We start from the raw sequence: 19,977 nt of genomic DNA, 5'->3' as shown, positions 1-19,977 counted from the left end.
ATCAAGAAGCCGGATGAGAGGCTTCACCAGCAGAAAAGCATGTTGACCTACCCACCTACCGTGTCCACCAGGAACCAGGTGGCGGGGGCAAGATGGGGAGGCTGGACCCTCGGGCCCACCTGGAGGTGGTCAGTCCTGCCAGGTGACGGTGAGCGGAGCTGTGGTATGGCCCACCCGATACAAGGAGCACGGCCCTTCCTCACACCAGGGGGCTCCAGGCTGCCTCCGTCCAGCCAGCGGCACATGGCGACCGCAGGGTGGCTCAGGTAGAACCTCCACAGACTTTATTCTTTCACATTTAAACAAAGAAAAAGCAGAAGACAGGTTTTCTCTTTTCCTTTTCTTCTTCCTTTTGGTCGTTACAGTGACGGGGAGGGAATGCTCTTACACAGCACTGCGGAGGCGCCTCGCAACGTCAGCGCCCGTCTCTGAGGCCTGCCCTTCACCTCCTCCTCACTGTGCTGTGAGCTGGTAGCAACATCTCCAGGACAAGGTGGCCTTGCAGGTGGGCTGGGCACCGGGGAGACCTGCGCTCTGGGAGGAACGTGGGGGAGACGTGGGCGGGTCCCCGGCTCTCAGCTGCGCTACGACCCTGCACCCAAGGGCTGGGGAAAGACACGCATACGTGCAACTTGGTTTTCCTCAAGCTTGCAGGGCAGCCGGAGCTGAGCAGCCAGGGCAGCCATGCCAGGAGAATGCTCCATGGCTGGACATGGCCACCCACACCAGTGGCTAGACTGGCCAGGGAGGAAGGCCCTGCTCCTGCACAGGGATGCCTGAGCCAGGCAGCTATCTGGGCCTGACACAGGAAGCAGCAAGCTTGTCACTGAGTTCCTGGGTACTTCCAGCCAGGAATATTGTAGCCTGAGCCACAGGCACATTCAGCTGAGAGGAGCTGCCGTGCCCTGGGCTTGTCCCCTCCCTGGACACACCTGCTGCTCTGGGGGCTTTGCACCAGGCTGACCACTGTGCCCAGAGTGTTTCCACACATAGCCGGCCAGAAGGCACGAGGGGTCCCTCGGATGGAAGTCAGAAGCTCCAGGATGACAGCCGTGCCCTCACCATCAGTGACCTTGGGGAAGCAGAAAGGGGCACAGGTTACCGTGGACCCAAGGGCTGGGAGGCAGGCCCCTCGGGGCCAGAGCACCAGCCCAGAGACTCTGCCAGTCTCTGAGCCAGCCCTCCTGGGCTCTGTCGCTCTCCAGGGACCCCTGGAGGTCCCCAGCTCCCACTAGCCTTTCCATGTCCATGAGTCCCACCTGCCCTTGGCCTTGGGTGCCCAGGATCTGGCTATGCCTGAAGAAAGGGGAGGGTCTTCAATGGCTGGACACCCTGGACCACAGGGCTAGCCCAAGTCCAGCACAGAGAAAGTCACATGGGTGTGAGGAGCAGCCCACTCTTCTGGCTTCTTCCAGCCACAGGCTTACTGTGCAGGGGAACCCAGTGAGTCTCTTTGGGACCCTCCTGTGCACTGATGACCCCTGAAGGGACATGCCCCTCAGCACCTGAGCCTGGGGAGGGGTCCCAGGGTCCCCCTCTACCAGGACACAACCCTCTGGCACTGGGGGACACAGGTGGGAGAGGGCAGACCTGTCGTGGCCCACTCAACATGGTAGGCCAGCGAGTGCCTAGAACTGAGAAATAACCACCCAGAGCTGTGTGGAGCAGTTGAGGGGAAGCCTTCAACACTACAGCATCAAATGGAAACAAGTCCCCAACGGGCGAGGGCACCGAGGCTGGGGACCAGGGAGGGGCAGGACCACAGTGCCCACCAGAAGGAGGCGAGGCCAGGATCGGCCCAGAGAGCAGAGAGCCCAGAGTCAAGTTCATCCGCTGCCTGGGCAGGGGCGAGCTGCAGGCAACCCTGTTCAGCACAGGTGCATGTGTGGCTGGGAGCAGGGGACATAAGAATGCAAACTCCTCCTCTGCTACAGAGTCACCAACATCATCGAAGCCGAAAAGTCAAGAATCAGGAGCCGCCATTCAGAAACCTGAGGACGTCCTCAGCACTGGGCACGCTACCTGAGAACTGCACTGAGTGTGTCCAGGGGCTGTCTGCACGTGAGGCCAGGCCCACGCTTTTCCACCCAGGTATGGAGAGGTGCTGCAGGCCCACGGGTCTTCCACAGAGTCCAACATGCATCTCCCAGGACCCCATACTGGCCCCTTGCTCAGCTGCCCAGGGCCCCTATTCCCCTCTCCAGGCAGACAGGCCATAGGTGGGGGACTTACCACCCAAAGAACCCTCTGCTGAAGACAGGCCTGGCCCCAGTGGGGCACCTGGCCTCCCCAGACCTTCCCGCACAAGGCTGCACTGGCCACCAGACAGCCAGGCAGGAGTGGACGGTGCCTGCCTGGGTTCTACGGGCTCAGGTCAGGCCCTGGGCAGAGGAGTGAGGAAGACCATGGGAACACTCAAGGCTGCACAGCAATCTCCATGTCCAAGAGCTCCAGGAGGCTAAACCTGTGCCCACCAGGTCTACACAAGTCCAGACTCCAGTCCCGAAGAGGTCCACCAGGCAGGGTCACAGCAGAACGGATGGCAAGGTCGGGTTAGACCCCTGCTTGGTGACATTCCTCAGTGTCCTGGGATAGGAGGTGCCCTGGCCACACTGGGCAGTCTTTGAGGCGTGCAGGACAGACCCCATTTCCTGCCTGCGGCCTCCTGCTGCTGGGAGCTGTGGTGACCACCCTTATCCAGAACAACTCCATTCCAGGCCCCTGTCCAAGGAAGCACCCAGCCTTGGTGAAGAGGGCCAGGGGCTCTGGAAAGTGACACACGCTGACCTCACACACCCCAGGCCCCAGGCGTGGTGATGCAGGGGCTGGACCCTCACCAAACACAGCCCTGCCAAGGGACTCAGCAACCTGAGAGTGGGCTGCCTCGACGGCAGAGCTACCAGGGTGAGGCGGGCAAAGCCCCTTGCAGTGACCTCCAGGCAACAGTGGGCCACCTCTGTACTGGGGGCTTGGCGGGTGGGTAGGGCACACTGCAGGAGCTCCGGCTGGGCATGGGTCAGCAGCATGGTTTCTAGGTCACCCTGCACTGTTTGCCAAGAGTGGAACCACAGGGGCCTCGGCCTGTGTGGAGACCCACTGCTGCCAGGCTAGGCCCACCAACCCCCACCCAGTGCCAGCACCCACCTTCTGCAGGGCCCAGCACAGGGGTGGATGCCTGGCCCAGCTGTGCTGCTTGTGATGACTGCAGGCCTCCCCCATCCCAGTGCTGAGCAGGGTGGGGCACAGGCTGCCTCTAGGAAAGCTGGGCAGGCCAGGATAGGTCCCTGGGTCTGGGACACTGCTATAGGAAGTCCCTTCTTCTGAAGCCTGACCCGGCTTGAGATTGGACCCCTCTAGACCTGGGCCTGGCTTGTGCAGGCCTGAGTCACAGCACCTACTGGACAGACTGAGCATCTGGGAGAGGTGCCCGAAGAGGCCAGGCCTCCACTGCTGGGTCAGACGGTTACATGGCCCATTCCCCTCAGTCCAGGCCTGACCACCCCCATCCCTGATCTCTACAGGGAGGGCAGGCTGTGTCCAAACCAGAGCACAGACCCTGTGGGAGGGCCCAGGCCTGAGCAAGGCCCCATACCCACCCCAAGGCCACCTTGGGCAGCAGCCCTGCCCTAGCCAGCTAAGGCCCTGACTTGGGGCCTGAGAAATCATCCCTTGCAAAATAGTCCCGCACTGCTGAGCCCTGGAGAGGTCAAGGTCACAGCACCCCACAACAGGTCTGTTCTCTCAGGGTGATGGTCACACACTGGACTGAGCTGCTGCCCACAACACAGACCAGCAGGGCCTAGCACAGCCAGCACTCTGGGCCATGGCACCTGTGCCCTGCTTGCCTGCTCTGTGGTGCTGCGGGGGCTGATGGGCACATGCCCCACTGCTCCTGGGTTAGTCTCGGCCACCAGTCCACCCCATGGCCTGCAGCCAGGGTCCGCAGTGAGTCTCAGCATGCCTCCCTGCAGTCACGCCACCTCCTCACTATTCCCTCCTTGGTCACCAACCAGCACTGTCCCCTGGGCATAGACACATCCCTCACGGGCAAGGGTGAGCCCCAGGAATCTGCAGACTCCTCCCAAATCCGTGACTGGTCATGAGGCGGGTACAGTGGCCCCAGATCTGTGGACACCATTCCTGGCCTACCCTGCCCCACCCAGGCTGCAGCACATCTGAGGACAGTCACCCACCCTGGGCCAGGTGTCCAGCTTACAGAGTGTCTCTTCCAAACCCCTGTGAAGGCCAGGGCTGCTGGCAAGGTCTGACCGCTGTAGGCTCTCTGTGGGCTCTGGGTGGGGACAGTCATACCTGGAAACCGCTCTGCCCACCCCTTCTTACTGGGGACTCTAGGATTTACAAGGGGCCAAATCAGGGCAGCTATGCTTCACTGCAAAGAGACTGCACCGCACGCCCCCGACAGCCACACTATCTCTGAAAACGCCAGGTGTCTTCAGCAGCAGTCCTCCTTAGGAAAATGCAGGCCTTGAGAGGATGGCCCGGGCTCTCCCCAAACAGTGGCCTTCAGAAGGACCTTCCCGCGCCTGGCAAAAGGAGCAGAGTCCCTGCCCACAGGCTGGACCCCAGCTGGGGCTGCAAGGCTGAGCTCAGCTGCCCAGGAGGCCTCTAGGCCTCCAGGACTTCACAGAACGGCTCTGGGGTAGATCCTCAGACCCACCCCATCCCTCCACACCAGTGCCTGGAAATCAGAGGCCAGCAGCTCCCCACCCAGGGAGCAGCTGTGGGCTACTGCCCAGGCCCCAGGCCAGTGCCCCTCTGAACCTGCTCCGCTGAAAGGTGAGGGACAAACCAGGATGCAGAGCCACGGGAGGGGACCTATTGGCCCAGGGCCACAGGACTGCCCACAGAAGCACAGAACACCCTACATCTCCAGAACCCAGAAATCTTAGAGATGAAAACAGAATTCAACCAACAAGTATAGCTGTGAGATGGTGGGATGTCGTCACTTGGGAGACAGGAAGGCCAGGCCCCAGCACGAAGGGCCTGCTGGAACTGCTAGGCTGCTCTCACAACCTCTGGCTGGCTTTGGAGGGGTCCTCCCCGGGTGTAGTATAACAGTATAATGCCACACTGATAGACATTATTTAAAATAATTTACGGTGTGCACATACGGACTTTTACAGGTGTAAAATCGATAATTGTGGGGAGGACCCAAGAAGCAACCAAGACACTTGGCATTAGGGCATCTCACTGGAGAGAGGGGAGGGGACAGGCAGGGGACACACCAAGACAACTGGGCCCCAGAAACCCAGCTCCTAGAGGAGCACCCCAGAACTGCCTGCCCCACCTGCCCACAGGAGCCCACCCGATGCCCAGAGGCGGCAGCAGGCACAGGCTGCTAAATGCTGGAGTGGGACAGATGGAGCCCCAACAGCAGGCTCAGAATCACAGGCCTTAGCTTCCTTCTGGAACAAAATAATTACAACCTTCGTGGAGGACCTGAATTCCCTGGAAGCAACGTGGAAGGCGGCTGACAGCCGTCCTCAGGAGAAGGAGGACATTTTATTTAGAGCTGGAAGAAAGAGGAGCTGGCTTGCAGCACTCAGCTCGAGGTGCTGTTCTCAGGACTCGCCGCAAGGGCACCCAGGAGAACCGGCTCCCAGCGCATGTTGGTCTAGGGTCACACTCTGCCCCCACCTAGCAGGTGCACCACCAGCACCTGCCGTACTCAGCCAGTGGCTCCTGATCTATAGCCTCATTTCCCTGGGGGAATCGACCTTGTGGAGGGGGAGGCGGGAGTGGGGGTGCTCCCAGGACTGGTTGCCAGCAGATTTTCCCAGCCCCCGCATATCCTTCTGGAACCATGGTTTTCTGCATCCTGCACAAACCCCTGCAGAACCTCCAGCGCAGGAGCTCCACCACAGCCCAAGGCAGGTGCGGCACCTGACCTGAGGCTGACGTGGACCTCCAGCACCCACAGATATTCACGCAGCACATGGGGAATTTAACTTGGAGAGGAGGAGTGAGGGGAGGGAGCCCTGTGTCAGTCCTCCCTCCTTGCAGGGGTGCTACCTGCAGTGGTGCATCTTTGCAGGGGTCCTGAGGGTCTTCAGATGGCTAGATCATCCTAATTCTGCAAGGGAGCCCTAAATGCCACTGGGGGGCCTTCACAAAAGAGAGGAGGGAGATTCAGTGCTGAGGAGGAGGAAGAGCCAGCAAAGACACTGGGGGTCAGTGGCCACAGGTGGGAGAGGGCTGGAGCCCCCAGCTGCTGGGAGGCAGGAAGGACCCTCCTCAGAGTCTCCGAGGCTGGGCAGCCCTGACCACACCTTGGTGTCAGACTTGGTTTCCAGGAATGTGAGAATGAGTGTTCCCCCTGTGTGGCAGTTTGTTACCGTGGCCACAGGAAGCTCATGCAAAGGAGCCGGCTGATGGAAGCCCGCAGCCTGATGGACCCCAGTGCAAGAGCACCTGCCCGAGGGAGAGGGAGGCGTCCTGCCAGCCAGCCAGGGAGCTCCCACCACCAGCCAGGGAGGGAGCTGGGGCCTCTGAGAGGCTGGGCCTGGGACGGTCCTCCACCCCCTCAGGGTGGAGCTGTGGCTTCCAGCCCACACCCCAGCCATAGCCACAGCCCAGTGCAGGGCCCTGGCCACCAGCCCGCTCTGCAGCTCTGCCCCAGGAAGGGTCTGGTCTGGGCTCCCAGGACAGCATAGAAGGGTCCCCATTGGCTCTCACAGCTCCCAGAACACATGGGCAGGTGTGCTGTCTCTGGCCAATCCTTGGAAAGACCTTGGCCTCTCTGGGCTTGCCCTGGGTGACTGCCCACCCAGCACCCCAGCCCTCTGTGGTGCTGAGTGTGCAATGAGCAAGGTTCCCGTCCAATCAAGATCAGCCCCAAGGCTGTCCCTCTGGTCCTTAACTGGCCACCTCTCCCCAGCTGGCCAGCACTGCCTGCTCTCTGCCAGACCCTCTTCCTGCCCCCAAACTGCCACTTACCCTCCTGTGACCTCCCCACTTCTCTTGCTTCAAAGGCCCTCCCCTCAAGCAGCCCTGGGTGGCGCTCCCCCTGCCCCTTTTCAGGTCTGTCCTTGTCCAGTTACCCCGAATGTGGGCCCACACCTTGCCCCAGCCCCAAGCACCGAGCTCTGAGCTCTCGGCTCTGAGATGCCTCAGCCAGAAGACCCTGGAAACATCCCTCGCCAGCCAACTGCACCCACTCCAGTCTAGGTTGTCCTCATGGGCAAGGGGCTGGCACCCCCAGTTCCAGCAGCAAACACGGCACATCCGCTGCTCCTCTCCAGGCCCAGCACTGGCCTGTCACACCCTGTGCTCAAAGCAGGGTGTCAGCACAAACAGGAGCTGCTCACTGGCCGTGTGCATTTCTCCAGGCAGAGCCTAAGACTGGGCCCAGCAGGCCCAAGGGCCCCTGGAGTGGGGCCAACCCTCAGAATGTGCCCTGGTGTTCCTCTGCCTTGCGCACCACCCACACCCTCTAAGCTCCCAACTGGCCCTCAATTTAGGGTCTCAGCTCCTGTTGCCCCCTCCAGGAAGCCTTCTTGATCCCAGTCCAGGCTAAGGCTCCTGCTGCTGCTCTGCCTCAAGGGCCTCCTGCCTCCTCCTCTGCAGGTCTGTGTGTGATTGTGACCCCAGACTTCCCCTCAGGGTGAAGACCTCCATGACTCTGCCCACTCTCTAGCCCACTTCTGGCCTTGTTTGCCCTCAGGGGTGCGGACGGACTGGGCGGAGCAGGCAGACAGGAGTGAGGCTAGTGAGGACCAGTGCCAGGGCCTTGAGCACCCAGACCAATCCCTCCAGGCACAGCGGGTCCGGGAGGTGGGGTGTAGGCAGGCTTGCACAAGGTCTCTGGGAGTCCCCGTTCCTGTCTTGAGGCAAACCCGGCTGGCCAGCTCCTGCAGGACCCCAAGTAGCACCAAGGGCAGGGGCATAGTGCCTGCCCATCCACAGGGGTGTGCGCCCTGCCCCCAGGCACAGGGACCCCCTGAGAGCTGGTTTCCAGACTCCCATCCCCAGCACAGCCTCTGACCTCACTCCCTTGTGCCAAGCCAGATAGGGTGCAGTGGTCACCTCAAGGGAGGTTGCCAGTGGGTCACTCACAGCCCCTGGCCTGGCCATGACTGTCCATGGAGCATTGCACATGGGCACTGCTCCTTCAGGCATGAGGCAGGAGCTGTTGTCACCCCCACGACACAGGGGGCTGCAGCCTCTGTGCCTCCACCCCGAGGTTGTGGCCTCACTGTCCTGGGCCAGGGCTCACCAGGAGCAGCACCAGTCAACCACAGCAAGGACACTGCCTTCTGGTGGTGGTCCCCACTGAGGGCCCAGGAGCTTGCCCCCGTGCCCAGCCTGGCAAGGGTCTCTCAGGGATGGGTGCTGTGCTCTGTGCCCTGGGAGGGTGGAGATCTTGTTCATCTGCTATCACTCTCCTGACATGCCTGTGCCACCCCCGAACCTCTGGGAGCTTGTGCCCCAGCCACCACCACCTTCAGGGAGCTGCGGTGGACCTTCCCTGCAGGTCTCCCTGCCCTCCCTCCTCCACCCAAGAGGTGCCAAGGTGCCCAGACGCCAGCAACCATGCCCCTCCCCGGGGTCCCCCTCAATCTCTGCTCAGGGAAGGGATCCCTAGGTTCCCTTCCAAAGAGCAGGATGAGGGTTGCCCCCAGCAGTACTGCTGACACTTCAAAGCAAACGTCTGCCAGGGGACCACCAACCCACACCAAGCAGGAGGCCCAGGGCTGTGGGCACCAGCTCTGGTCAGGGCTGAGCATGTGAATGGCCTGGGCGATGGGGACCTTGCTCCCAGCCTGATCCCTAGGGAACAACAGCAAAACACAGATCAGGCAACCAGGCTGAGCACCTCCACACTGAAGGGACCAAGCACCCCACAGGTCCCAGAGCAGTTGGGCTGCCGGGCAGCACGTCTGGCCCAGGCACGGCCCCAGGAGAAGCAGCCTGTGTGGCAGGAAAACCAGTCGGGTGAGATTTTTCCTTTGCTTCCGGATAAACATAGGCAGCCCTGAACCTACAGGGCTGGATTCTCTGGCCCAGAGCCTCCCCTTGCTGGGCTTCCCAGAACCCACCAGTCCATTGGACGAGCCTGCAGGTGGCTGAGTCCTCTGTAACTGAGTCCCCTCAGCCAGTGTGACTGGGAGCTGGAGGGCGTGTTATGAGGGCTGAGCTGGGCTCCACCCTCCTCTGGAGCTGGGCTGATGGCACCCAGAAGGGGCATGTTGGAGAGGAGCCAGCAGCCTCCATGCTGACTCCAGACTAGGTCAGAGCAAGGACCAGCGTGGAGTTAGGGGCTAGGACTGGGCAGAGGGCGAGGCAAGAACAGGTGCTGCAGGTCAGCCACCAGGCCAGGCCTCGGCAGGGACACCTCAGGGAAGTGTCACCTGGCCTTCCTCTTTCCCCTCTCCATGGGGGCTCATGGCTCAGGACAAGCGCCCTAGACATGTGCAGGCGTGCAGAGGCTACCGCCCACACCTACACGCCTGTGCACCCGCCAGGCTCCCACAAAGTGCCCAGAACTGACGGGAGATGGGCCTGATTTGTGTCTGGACTCCTGGGAAGGAGGCAGAGGCACCCCACTGTCCAGGTGGGGAGGACAAGGCCAGGGCAGAGCCTGGACAGCCAGGCAGCCTTAGAACCAGCCCCTATGACAGGCCCTCATCACCATCTCCTGTCCTAGGACCCCAATGCATAAGGCAGAGCAGTGACAGGGCTTGAAGCCCACCGGACCCCTTCTCTAGCCAATCATCAGTCAGTCCTGCTATGACCTGAAGGATGGCCACCCAGGAGGCCAGGACTCCAGGCGGGTGGCAGAGGCAGATGTGGTCACTGAAGGTCACCAAGACAGGGCAGAGGCGCAGCGGGGACAGTAGATGGACAGCTCCTGTCCGGTGTTTATCCGGAAGCTCCTGTCCTGGCTGAGTCTCTGTGCCCATGGGGATGAGCATTAGTTGATCCTCAGTCATGAAGACAAGCATAGAGGGTGCCAGCCAGGAGTGGGGGCAGTCTGGTACTAGCCACTAGCCAGGCAGGAACATGCCCAGAAACAAGTGCAGGGTAGGCTGCAGCCCTCCGTGCCTTCCAGATGCCTTATTTGGGGGCACAGACTTGCCACCCTGACTCCCCAACTCCATGGGGGTGATGTCCCTCCCGTGTGGCGAGGTCCCGAGTGGCACAGGCTCCCTTTAGGAACCGCTGTTGACTCTGACATGGTCCTCCTGGGGGTGGGCAGGGAGGATAAGACCCTGACTCCAGGAACAGGCAGAGCACCTCCTAGGACCCAGAGCACCTGGCCACCACAGGTCCCCAACCAAGAGCCACTACACCCAGCTGTCACGGGGAGGAAGACCAGGCAGGAAGTGCACCTCGCCTCCTTCCTCTGTCAAGCCAGGGCAGCACAGTGTGGGGCAGCAGGAGCGCCAGGCCCTGCTCCAGGCTTTGGGAAGGGGTGCAGGCGATTCCCCAGAGTATTTCCCGCTCAGTCCAGCAGCACCCCTGCCTCCAGTCCCTTAGAAGCATACAGAAACCCTTCAAGGGGCTTCTTTTGGAAAATGGCTGCAAGACTCAACCTCGCTCTGAAGTAGAAGCTACGAAACTGGCCTACTCCAAAGCACCTCTCCAGTGAAGCTTGGCCCTCAGGTGACAGAGCCAGGGTGGCTCCCCTCAGAGCAGCAAGCCATGGGCTGGGGCGCACCTCGATGCAGATGAACACGAGCTCAGGACAGCGCCCGCAGACACACTCACCTGGTCAGGGAGCCAAAGTTATGTTTCAAACTGGGTCAAGAGCTCCCTGATTTCTGGGGCCACGTGTCGCGCGGCATTCGCAGCCTCGGTTATAGCTTTCCGATACATCCCCTTCTTCTTACGGTTAAATCTCAGTTTGAAAAATTCAGAGAAAGGGGAGAGTTTTGAAATAGATAAGAATGATGTAGTTGGAGACCCAAACCATGAGACTTTTGCTTCTTGCCAAGAGGGCTCTCCATCCTCCTTCTGGCCAAGGCTGATGTCAAGGACACGTGCTGGCCACCAAGGAAAACCATGAATCTTACCCCACACGACGTCCCCTACGGCCACCGTCCTTCCGTCTTCGGTAACGCACTTGGAGACGCTCTGAGTGTGCAGCCTGACTGTGAGGGGTGGGACTGTCTGGTTAGCGTCCCTGGAGGAGGAAGGCACGGATGCACCGTCGCCGGATGAGAGGTCCCCTGTGTCTGCAGATGTGACTTCAGAGCTGGAGGACTTGGACTCGTCCAGGCTGTCGCTGCTACACACAGACTCGCTGGTGCAGTCTGCCCTTCCTTCAGGGCAGTTGACAAGAAAAGCCAACCCCTCACGTCCCTGTTTACCTTGGGGACACCTCTTGAAGTCATCGTCCTCGCCAGAACTTCCAGAAGACAAGTCCTCCAGCCCATGGGCAGAGCCGTCCGCCAGGAGGGCCGGGGGGCTGGCCCGGGGACCTCGCAGGCAGCCGCTCAGTTCCTCCACCAGCTCAGCCCTGTACAGCGGCTCCTGCTCGCCGTCCCCCACGCGGTGGGGCTTCAGGCGGATCTTGGGGGGCGGCAGGTCCAAGCCAGCAGGCACAGGACGGGTCAGCTTTAGCTTGGGGATGGAGGCCAAGGGCCCACTGGGCAGGCGGTCCCCAGTGTCCCTGGGTTCCAGGTCCCGCGGTGCCTCGGGGTCCAGGCTGCCATTGTACAGGGCCTGCTGGGGGCAGAAGGGCTCCAGGGAGCCGTGCACACGGGAGGGGATCTTGACCACCTCGCCCTTGCCCTGGGGGGTGCTGTAGGAGATCTTGATGACGGGGCTCCGAGGGACCTGCTCCCCGGGAGCCCGCTCCTCCTCCCGCTTCTCCCTCTTGCTCCTCCTCGCAGTGGCCGCAGCCACCGGGTCACCATCCTCGGGCTCCTCGGGCTTGCGATGCTCCCTGTCTGGGCCGCTGCCCAGCCTCCGGCGGGCCCTGGGGGCAGCAGGGGGTCCAGGGCTGGCCTCTTGGGGACTCACGGTGCTCTTGCACTTCTCACAGAGCACCTGGCGAGGCCGCAGGCGGATCGTGCTCAGGATGAGCCTGCCCGGGTCACGGTTGCGGGATAGACGCCGCCGGGTCCGCTTGATGGTCCTGGGCGGAGGCTGTGGCACCCATTGCTGGTAGGTGTTCCTGAGCCACAGTGGGTGAGGGAAGGGGGCGCCTTCAAAGTAGGGCGGGTAGGGGGGCAGGCTCCCAGCAGGCAGCGGAGGCACCAGGGGTGGGGGCGGCTCGGGGCCGGACGTCCTGGGGAGCTGGTCCTCTGAGGGCTGGTCCCTGCAGGGAGGAGTTGGGGAGCCTGTGCCCAGCTGCATCATCTCTCTGTCCCTCTCCTCAGGGGCCTGGCCATGGCCGCTGAGGGCAGGGGCATTGTCAGCCAGGGACAGTGGAGCCAGCGGAGGCAGCCCAAAGAGACCGGACCTGGCAGGGGAGACAGAAAGAGAGAGAGAGTGAGCAGGGAAGGACTCCAGCTGCCCCCTGCCCTGCTGCCTGGACCCACTCTCAGCAGGCTGGGTGGCGGTGTGTGCCAAGTGCTGGGTGGCATCCCTGGGCTGAGACTGAGAAGCAGGCCCCTGTGAACTATCTGTCCTAGTGTGCAAGTGGACGCAGGCACATCAGGCCCATGACATGTGGCCTGGAGGCTGCTTCTCTGATCAGAGCGTCTGAATCTTGGGCTGTGGCCACCAGGGGAGGAGAGCTCATAGCTGAGCTCTGTCGGGAAGCCTCAGAGCAGGGTCTGTGTTCAGAGATGTGGACGACCTGACCTGACCTTGCTCACTGGCTCCCCTCCCTCCTCTCCAGAGGGGCTGGGGATTCCCAGGTCAGCCTCGAGGTCCCTAGGCCTGTCCCCTGGAGCAAACAAGCCCTGGGCATCCGATGTGCATGGAGTGGGGCGGGAGCTGCATGCGGCCAGATGCAGAGCTGCAGCCCAGCCTCTGCAGCCCAGAGAGGACAGCGGCAGCCACCAGACCAGAGCCCTCCCAGGCTCTGTGACCTCTCAAAGCCCAGAGTCCCATGGTTGGCCCCAGCTGCTTTAGTGGTCCTCAGGGCTGTGTCACCCAGCCTCCCTGGCCATCATGACCTAGAAGGACCTTGCTGCCCAACTGCTGCCCCCAACCCTCACCCTAGAACTCATCACAGGGCTGCAAATGTGGGGGTGTTAGAGAAAGACGAAGTGAGAGTCCCTAGTCCCATGGAGCAGAGCTCTGAACAGGAGCCTAGTGGGGAGGCTCAGCTTGTTTGCTCCAGGGGACAGGCCTAGTGAGCCCCCAGGAGCCTGGGCAGACCCCTCCCTGGGAAGGGGAGCGTGGCACCCCAAACACACAGGGTTGAACGTGCCAGGACAACAGGGTTCCTGCAGCTGCTAGGGAGGCAGGCTGCAGGACAAGGACTCAGGGCTGGCAGAGTCCTTCCCAGGGCTCCTGCCAAAGCACAGTTCCTGCCGGCTTTCACAGCCACCCAGGCTGTGAAGTGGAGTTCCTCTGGTATCCTCCTCCCCATCTGTTCCCCCTGTCCATCGTCCATAGCCTCCCCACAGGTCCCCAACACCAGCCTCTGTCCCAGGCCAGCCTCTGAGGCAGCCTTCCTGCCAGTCATCCATCCCATCCCAGCTCATCTCTCTGCAGTGGCCTCCATCTTCTCTCCCGGAGGGTCCCAAACATGTTCTGCAGCCTCCTCACCTGCTATCTGCACAGCAGGCTGGGCAGGGTGGGGTCACCCCCACTGACAGGCCCTGCAGCTCACATGCCCATGCATGGCACAGTCCCCTCGGGTGGCATCTGCAGGTTTAGGATGGACACACAGCTCTTGCCCAGAGACACAGGCCGCAACCCAGGCACAGGCTTGCCTACAAGACATAGGCCAGGGGCTGGTCCCTTCCAGGCAGGTCACCCTGGGACGCCACAGCCAGGCCTCACGCCATCCTCTTGAGGACCCCAAATCACACCACCATCTGACAGCAACAGCCCAGGACAAGAGAAGCTGGCCCTGCAGAGATGGCAGTGACCCTGGCACAGCAGGCAGCCACGCTTCCTTCCTGGAGCTGCTGCCCTGCCAGGGCCACACCCACCCCTGCCTGGCGGATAAACAGTGGGAAGGGCTGCCCCCAGGCTGGAGCAGACTGGGGCCCAGCAGAGCTCACAGCACTGGCCTACAGGGACTTGGCTCCCTTGGCCCTTCAGAGCCCAGATTGCCCAGTGCCTCCATTCCCAGTTGATGGATGGGACAGTGGGGTTGACCAGAGAATCTGCCCCAGCCGAGTGGTCCCGTGACTCCGGGCCCACAGCCTCCAAAGCATGGAGACAGCCTTGGCACAAGGTGGTGCCTGGGAAGAACCCCAGCCTTTCCTGGGCCCAGAAGCAAGCACTGCGGCTTTGGCTACCCACAAGGCCCAGCATGGCTGGCACTGTCCCAGTCCCAGGGACAGAGGCTCCCTGGCCTGGCAGTACCCACAATGACACTGCAGGCCTTGGAGGGTGATAGAAGTGGGCCACCTGGGAACCAGATCAAGCCTGCCAGGATCCATCCTGGAGTCACAGGGCCCACCAGGTAGATGCAGCCATGGAGGACCCCAAATCACACCACCATCTAACAGCAACGGCCCTACACTCAGATGGAAAGCAGGCAACATGGGGAGGGGCCCTAGGGACTATGGTGAGTCACCAGGGTGGGGGCCCACACAAGGCTAGCCAGTGTCTCCATGCAGAAAACTGCAGGGACCCAGAAGCAATCTTCAAGACAGTAAAACGTGGGCAGCTCAGAGTCAGGGAGGGAAAAACATGTTTTGAGGAAGATGGGGAAACTGAGGCAGGAATAAAAAGCTCAGGAGGCTCAAGTTGGGGGAGTGGGGAGAGACCTAAAAGCAAGAAATGGGACAGAAACCCAGAGCTCTCTAGGGTCACCAAGGTTCTCTCCCTCTGCAGGGTGTCCTGCAAGGACGAGGCCAGGGGAATTGTGGCCTGGCCCAAGGTCCTCAGCAGGACTCCAGTGGCCAAGCTGTGTCCCTAGGGACCAACCTGAGGGTCTTGGCACAGCTGTCCACTCACAATAGCCCAGGCCCAGGCCAGCCCATGGGCAGGAGGAGCAGAGCCCTGGCTGCCTGCCTGAACTCCAGACTGCCCCAGCCTGTGGCCGTCTCCATCTGGTTGCCCCCGTCCCGCTGCCTGTCCTCAGACCCAGGACACACAGGCTGCTGCACCTTAGTGGCAGCCGCTGCTGCTCTCCCCATGTCTGCCCTGGAACTTCCTCCCAGCCTCTGTGGGAAGGCCATCCTGCTGCTGCCTGCTGCCTGCAGGGGCCGGTAAACATGGGGTGTGCAAAGCCGAGGAGCCCATGGAAACCTTCACAAAGTCGTGGTGCCAGGAGCATGAGCCTCAGGATGGCCTGAATCCAACACCAAGGCCCACCTGGGCATGTCCACTGGGGTTGATTTAGAGAGCACCCACAATCTTTCTGCAGCCCTGCAGACAAAGAACTGCAGGGCCAGGGCACAACAGAGTCCAGGAGCAGAAAGGACCTGCAGGAAGCAGGACAGGCTGCCCAGACCTGCCGGGAGTTCGGAGGCCTCCCAGTCCCCCTCTGCTCTGGGAGTCGGGGCAAGCAGTTTGGCAGGACAAGCCACAACCTGGACACAAGAGCAGCTCCTTCCCTAGGGCACACACTAGGACCTGCCCCACCCTATGAACACAGATCCTGGGAAGCAAGTGGAGCCCCCTGCATCCTGGACTCCAAGACCTATCAGCGTCCTTCTCTAGTCTTCTGGGCTCCCCAGCAGCACAAGCGAGGCCCTCCTCCACTCCTCAATCACCACGTCTCCTCACCTGCTTGCTCAGACAGCACCCCATGGAGAAGCTACCAAGACTAGCATGCCAGCAGGGCCCCTGCACACCAGTCCTGATGCTCGGTCCCTCCGGCTACCTGGGGGTAGGGGGGACATCGCCACACCACTGCATTCCATCCTGGGAGCATCCACTGGCAGCTGAGTCTCTGTCCTGAACAGCGGAGGAGTATGGGCCAGGACTCAATGCCCTTCTGATGGGGGAAGGCAATAGTTGGGGTCCTAGTCACAGGATGGTACCTTGATCTTCCCAGCACACAGGACCATGGGTCTGTGTGGCAATCCACTGTGTGTGACTCACACTAGCTTAGATATCAAGACTGGAGGCACTGGGTCACCAGGCCACGGGTAGGGACCCTTTTATCTTCTGTTCATAAGACCACACCCTGCACATCTGCTCTCCTCAGGCCACCCCTCAGCTAGGGACTCACCACCTGAGGTTCTCAGCCCACTCCAACCTTCAGACACAACTCAGCCATCAGAGCTGTGGAAGGGATCCTCAGATTTGCCAGGAAGTAGACTGCGGGAGCAGCTTGGGTTCAGTCCCTGAACACAGTTGGTGCTCAGTGAGCACACATGAATGCGTGGACAGACCCAGAGCAGCTGAGAGCTGTTGCAGACCACACTGTAGTCTGACAGCAGATTCAAAATGCAAATGCACACTGTGAAGACCTGAGCCCAAGCCGCTTGGAGCTCCTCTCCTGGCAAACAGGAGATGAGAACCAAAGGAGAGAACACCCAAGCTGGCCCTGCTTCAGCCCTCCCACCCAGGAGCCTGTGTAAATGAGGCCTGTCCCACGTGACCATTTAACTCCAGCAAGGGGGACATGCAGTAATCAACCAGGCCACCAGGTAAGCATCTGAGCCTGGGAAGCTGCTCTGATAGTTACCAACACCATCAGCACCCAGAAATAGTGATCTGCCCTGAAGACAGCCTGCATGACACCTTGCTGCTCCAGGACCCTCAGGCTCCTCTGAGGAGGGTCAACATGGATCATTGGAGCACCAGCAAGCAGCTCGTATCAGGAACCGGGCTTCCCTAGCAGAGTGGCCAGGCACTGAGGAGACATCGGAACCCAGGGAGGGCAGGCACCTGGACCCTGTAGCACGAGGACAGCACCCCACTGCCCATAGCATCTGGTTCCTGCTTGACAGGCAGGATGGTAAACATTAGTGTTGCAACTCATAATATTGTGGGTAGAGAACTGGAAACAGAAACAGGGGAGGCCAAGGAAGGCAGAAGCAGGGGCACTGTTGGGACCAAGCCTGGGAGGGCTAGAGGGGCAAGGAAAGCCAGGTTTATCCTGGGGTTCTCCACAAGGGTGCAGGGGCAGCCAAAATCAGACAGAGCCCAGGCAGAGCAGAGCTGCACCCACCGAGACCCAGCTCCTAGCTCAAGGTGGCTCTGGCTGTGGCCCTGATGCCCCCACATTCTACAGCTGCCAGTTCCCAGGTCCTGGCCTCAGCAGCTCTGCTTCTTTCCATGATGGGGTATGGATTTGTAAAACAGTCAGCTCCAGGTCTCAGGGAGGGGCGCCCACTGCTCTGCGGCCAATAAGACATCTCCACTGTGAGCTGGGGGTGCTTCAGCCTACCTCATTCCTAGTCAGGGAGCCCAGTTCATGGGGCACCTCAGCTGCAAATGCCCCTCTCCAGGTAGGAAAGACCAGTGCAGCAGGCCCCAGAAGGACAAGGAGCCATGGGTGGGGGGGGGTCACAGACACCCCAACCCCTGGCTCACAGCAGCTCTCAGGTGGCTGTTCTGCAGCCCCTGAGTGTCACTCCTTCATCAGGCACTCCCAGTGGTAGCCAACACAGAGCAGGGCAACAGTCACACGGGAGGCCATATGTTAAGTCACATGACTTGTGCATAAATGGCTTCTGGCACATCTAATGAAGAGATAATGTCAGCGAGATCACTGTCAAAGAAGGACCATCTCTGCTCTGTTCACACCACTGGAAAGACCTGGGCTTTGGGGAAGCAAAAAGTTGGCCCTTTCAGATCAGGGGCATCCACTGCTCCTAGTTCCAAAATAAAGCCCAGCAAGAGAAGAGATGATTAATGCCTAATCATTTATCTGGCAATGACAGCGCACCACCACGTGACGGGTATTCAGGAGGCTCATCTGTGCTCAGGAGTCCCTGCAGCCAGTGCACAGGTGCGTGTGCAGTCAGGCCGCCCCTCTGGCAGGGACACTGGCCCCATAACTTATATCTTCTACTCCTCGGCGCGGGCTCCGGGAGCCGCGGCAGTGTTTCACACCCGGCACAGCCACAGCTGCTCCCCACCAGCCGCTCCTACAAGCCTTGGGACCCACGCAAAGACCGGGGCTCCTAAGCGACCGGGCAAGGCCATCACACAACTGATCCCTCTTGAAGGATTACAATTCTGCAAACAGCCAAATTCAACAGTGCGGCTGAACAAAGAAAAGTGTGTTAATTACGCAGACCTGCGGAGTTCGCCCCGCTCCGCGTGCGCCCTCGCGGGCCTGGCCCCGCAGACCCCTCCGCCCGGCCGCGCGTTCTCCAGCCCCGAAAGTCGCGGCGACTTTGGGAGACAGCCACTTTTGCCCCCCGCCCCCCAGCGGCAGCCAGCTCGCGCGCCCCGAAACCCTGGCCGGGCGGAAACCGAAAGCCGGCGCCGGCCCCGCCGCCCCGCCCCAGCCGGTCTCCGGCCCCGGGTCCGGCGATAGAGTGTCCCCAGGGACTCCGGGGCGTTCCGGGCCCGCGCCCCCGCCCCGCTCACTTTTTCGTGCAGTCCAGCAGGATCCCGGCGAAGCTGCGCTCGCCGCAGCTCACGGTGACCACCAGCGCGCCGTTGACGACCTGCTCCACCCGCACCGGCAGCCGGCAGCCGGCCCGCGGCTCCATGCTCCCGCCGCGTCCCGAGGCCGCCCCCGCCCGCCGCCGCCGCCGCCGGGTCAGCCCCGCGTGACGCCGCCTGACGTCACAAAGCTCGCTCGGCCGGCCGCCACGGCGGAGCCGGCCGGGGCGCGCGGCCGCGGGCTGGGCTCCCGGGCACGGGCCAGCCGCCCGTAGCGTGTGCCCGGCTGCCCGCGCCCGCGGAACTGGGCTGAGAACGCATTGCGGAGCCCCGCGGGGCGGGGAGGGGGCTCGATAGTCTCCCCGCACGCTGGCCAGCAGCGTCCCCTGGTCCGGGAGGCCCTGAGAGCCAGGAGCTGACGGGCAACGAGGACACTTGCCTGGCCCTTGGCAGGGCTCGGACCCTTTCCCCGGGTCCTATTCCTGGGGCCCTCCCCCCCTTGGCCCTGCCCTGGGCCCCTCCCTTTCCTGTATCTCGGAGTTCCCCTGCCTCGAGTCTCCGAGTCTCCGACAGCGCCCCTGCAACGGCTCCCGAGGCCGCCGGGCACTGAAGGGAGGAAGTCCCTGGCGGCGCGCAGGAAGCCGGTCGGGCGGGACAGAGGAGACGCGGGACACAGAGAGGGCACCGCAGGCACCCGGCAATGGCTTAGTGTTGCCCTGGCCTCGTGGGAGAGGCAGGGGCACTGGGCCATCCCAGGGTACCCTTGCGCCTCCTTGGGCGACCGGAGGTGCACGCCCGACTCAGGGCCGACCTGTGTTCTCGGCGGTGGCAGAGGGACCCTGGCCCTCCACCCCGGCCCGGTCGGCTTCCTTAAACACTTGTGCGTCCTCATCCGGCTCCGGACCTCATAAGCGCCACCCAAGGGCCCAGCCTGTTGCAATGACCCTGGCCACAAAGGTCCGGGACCTTAAACCAGGCTTGTAACACCTAGCAGCGTGGGGAAGCGAGCTGTCCTGGTCACTCGCCTGCTGGTTCCCCACCCTCCAGCCCTGGAATGGTGTTCCCACTCCGCTGGGACCTGCATGGGGTGGACACACCAAGCGTCATCGGGGACAGTTGGCGCCGCTTGACATCGCCCTCCGGTGGCGCAGGGAGCCATCGCAGTTCTGAAGCTCTTAGGGCCTCAGGCACTTTAGGAGCACCTGTTCTCCTCCAGAATCTGGGGTTCCCCAACCTGCACCTCTCCAGAGCTGGGTGAGGATGACTTTGAAGTCAAAATGCCAGGCAACAGGGACATTTCCCAGCTTCCTCCGGTGGGTAGGGACTGGCTGGAGACTGCAAACTGAGCATTTGTTGAAGATGCCTGGT

General features: G+C 61.8%; 1 protein-coding gene across 4 annotated transcripts; it reads right to left on the bottom strand.

Annotated features, from left to right (window-relative positions):
* Nucleotides 1-262: 262 nt before the first annotated feature.
* On the bottom strand, nucleotides 263-18,754 carry Pwwp2b (PWWP domain containing 2B). Of its 4 annotated transcripts, none has more exons than XM_046448751.1 (3): nucleotides 18,592-18,754; nucleotides 10,732-12,430; nucleotides 263-1,072 (listed from the first exon to the last, which is right to left on the bottom strand). In XM_046448751.1, exons 1-2 carry the CDS (start codon nucleotides 18,714-18,716, stop codon nucleotides 10,750-10,752), a joined length of 1,806 nt encoding a protein of 601 aa, XP_046304707.1. In that variant the 5' UTR covers nucleotides 18,717-18,754; the 3' UTR covers nucleotides 263-1,072; nucleotides 10,732-10,749. The 4 variants fall into 4 exon arrangements, with proteins under 4 accessions (XP_046304707.1, XP_046304710.1, XP_046304709.1 ...); XM_046448754.1 differs by having other exon boundaries at nucleotides 11,037-12,430; XM_046448753.2 differs by lacking the exon at nucleotides 18,592-18,754 and adding an exon at nucleotides 16,277-16,511.
* Between the last annotated feature and the right edge of the window lie 1,223 nt (nucleotides 18,755-19,977).

Source organism: Marmota monax, unplaced genomic scaffold (genome assembly GCF_021218885.2).
Source record: "Marmota monax isolate L192 unplaced genomic scaffold, Marmota_monax_Labrador192_F-V1.1 WCK01_AAM20220418_F8-fsc00076, whole genome shotgun sequence".
In the NCBI taxonomy this organism is placed as follows: domain Eukaryota; kingdom Metazoa; phylum Chordata; class Mammalia; order Rodentia; family Sciuridae; genus Marmota; species Marmota monax.
This window is presented reverse-complemented; position numbering and strand designations above follow the sequence as displayed.

Bases quoted from the DNA above. Each gene is read 5' to 3' on its own strand.
- Pwwp2b (XM_046448751.1), bottom strand. From the start codon at position 18,716: ATGGAGCCGCGGGCCGGCTGCCGGCTGCCGGTGCGGGTGGAGCAGGTC. The intron at 12,431-18,591 runs GTGAGCGGGGCG...CTCCCCTGCCAG, and splicing joins CTGCTGGACTGCACGAAAAA to GTCCGGTCTCTTTGGGCTGC.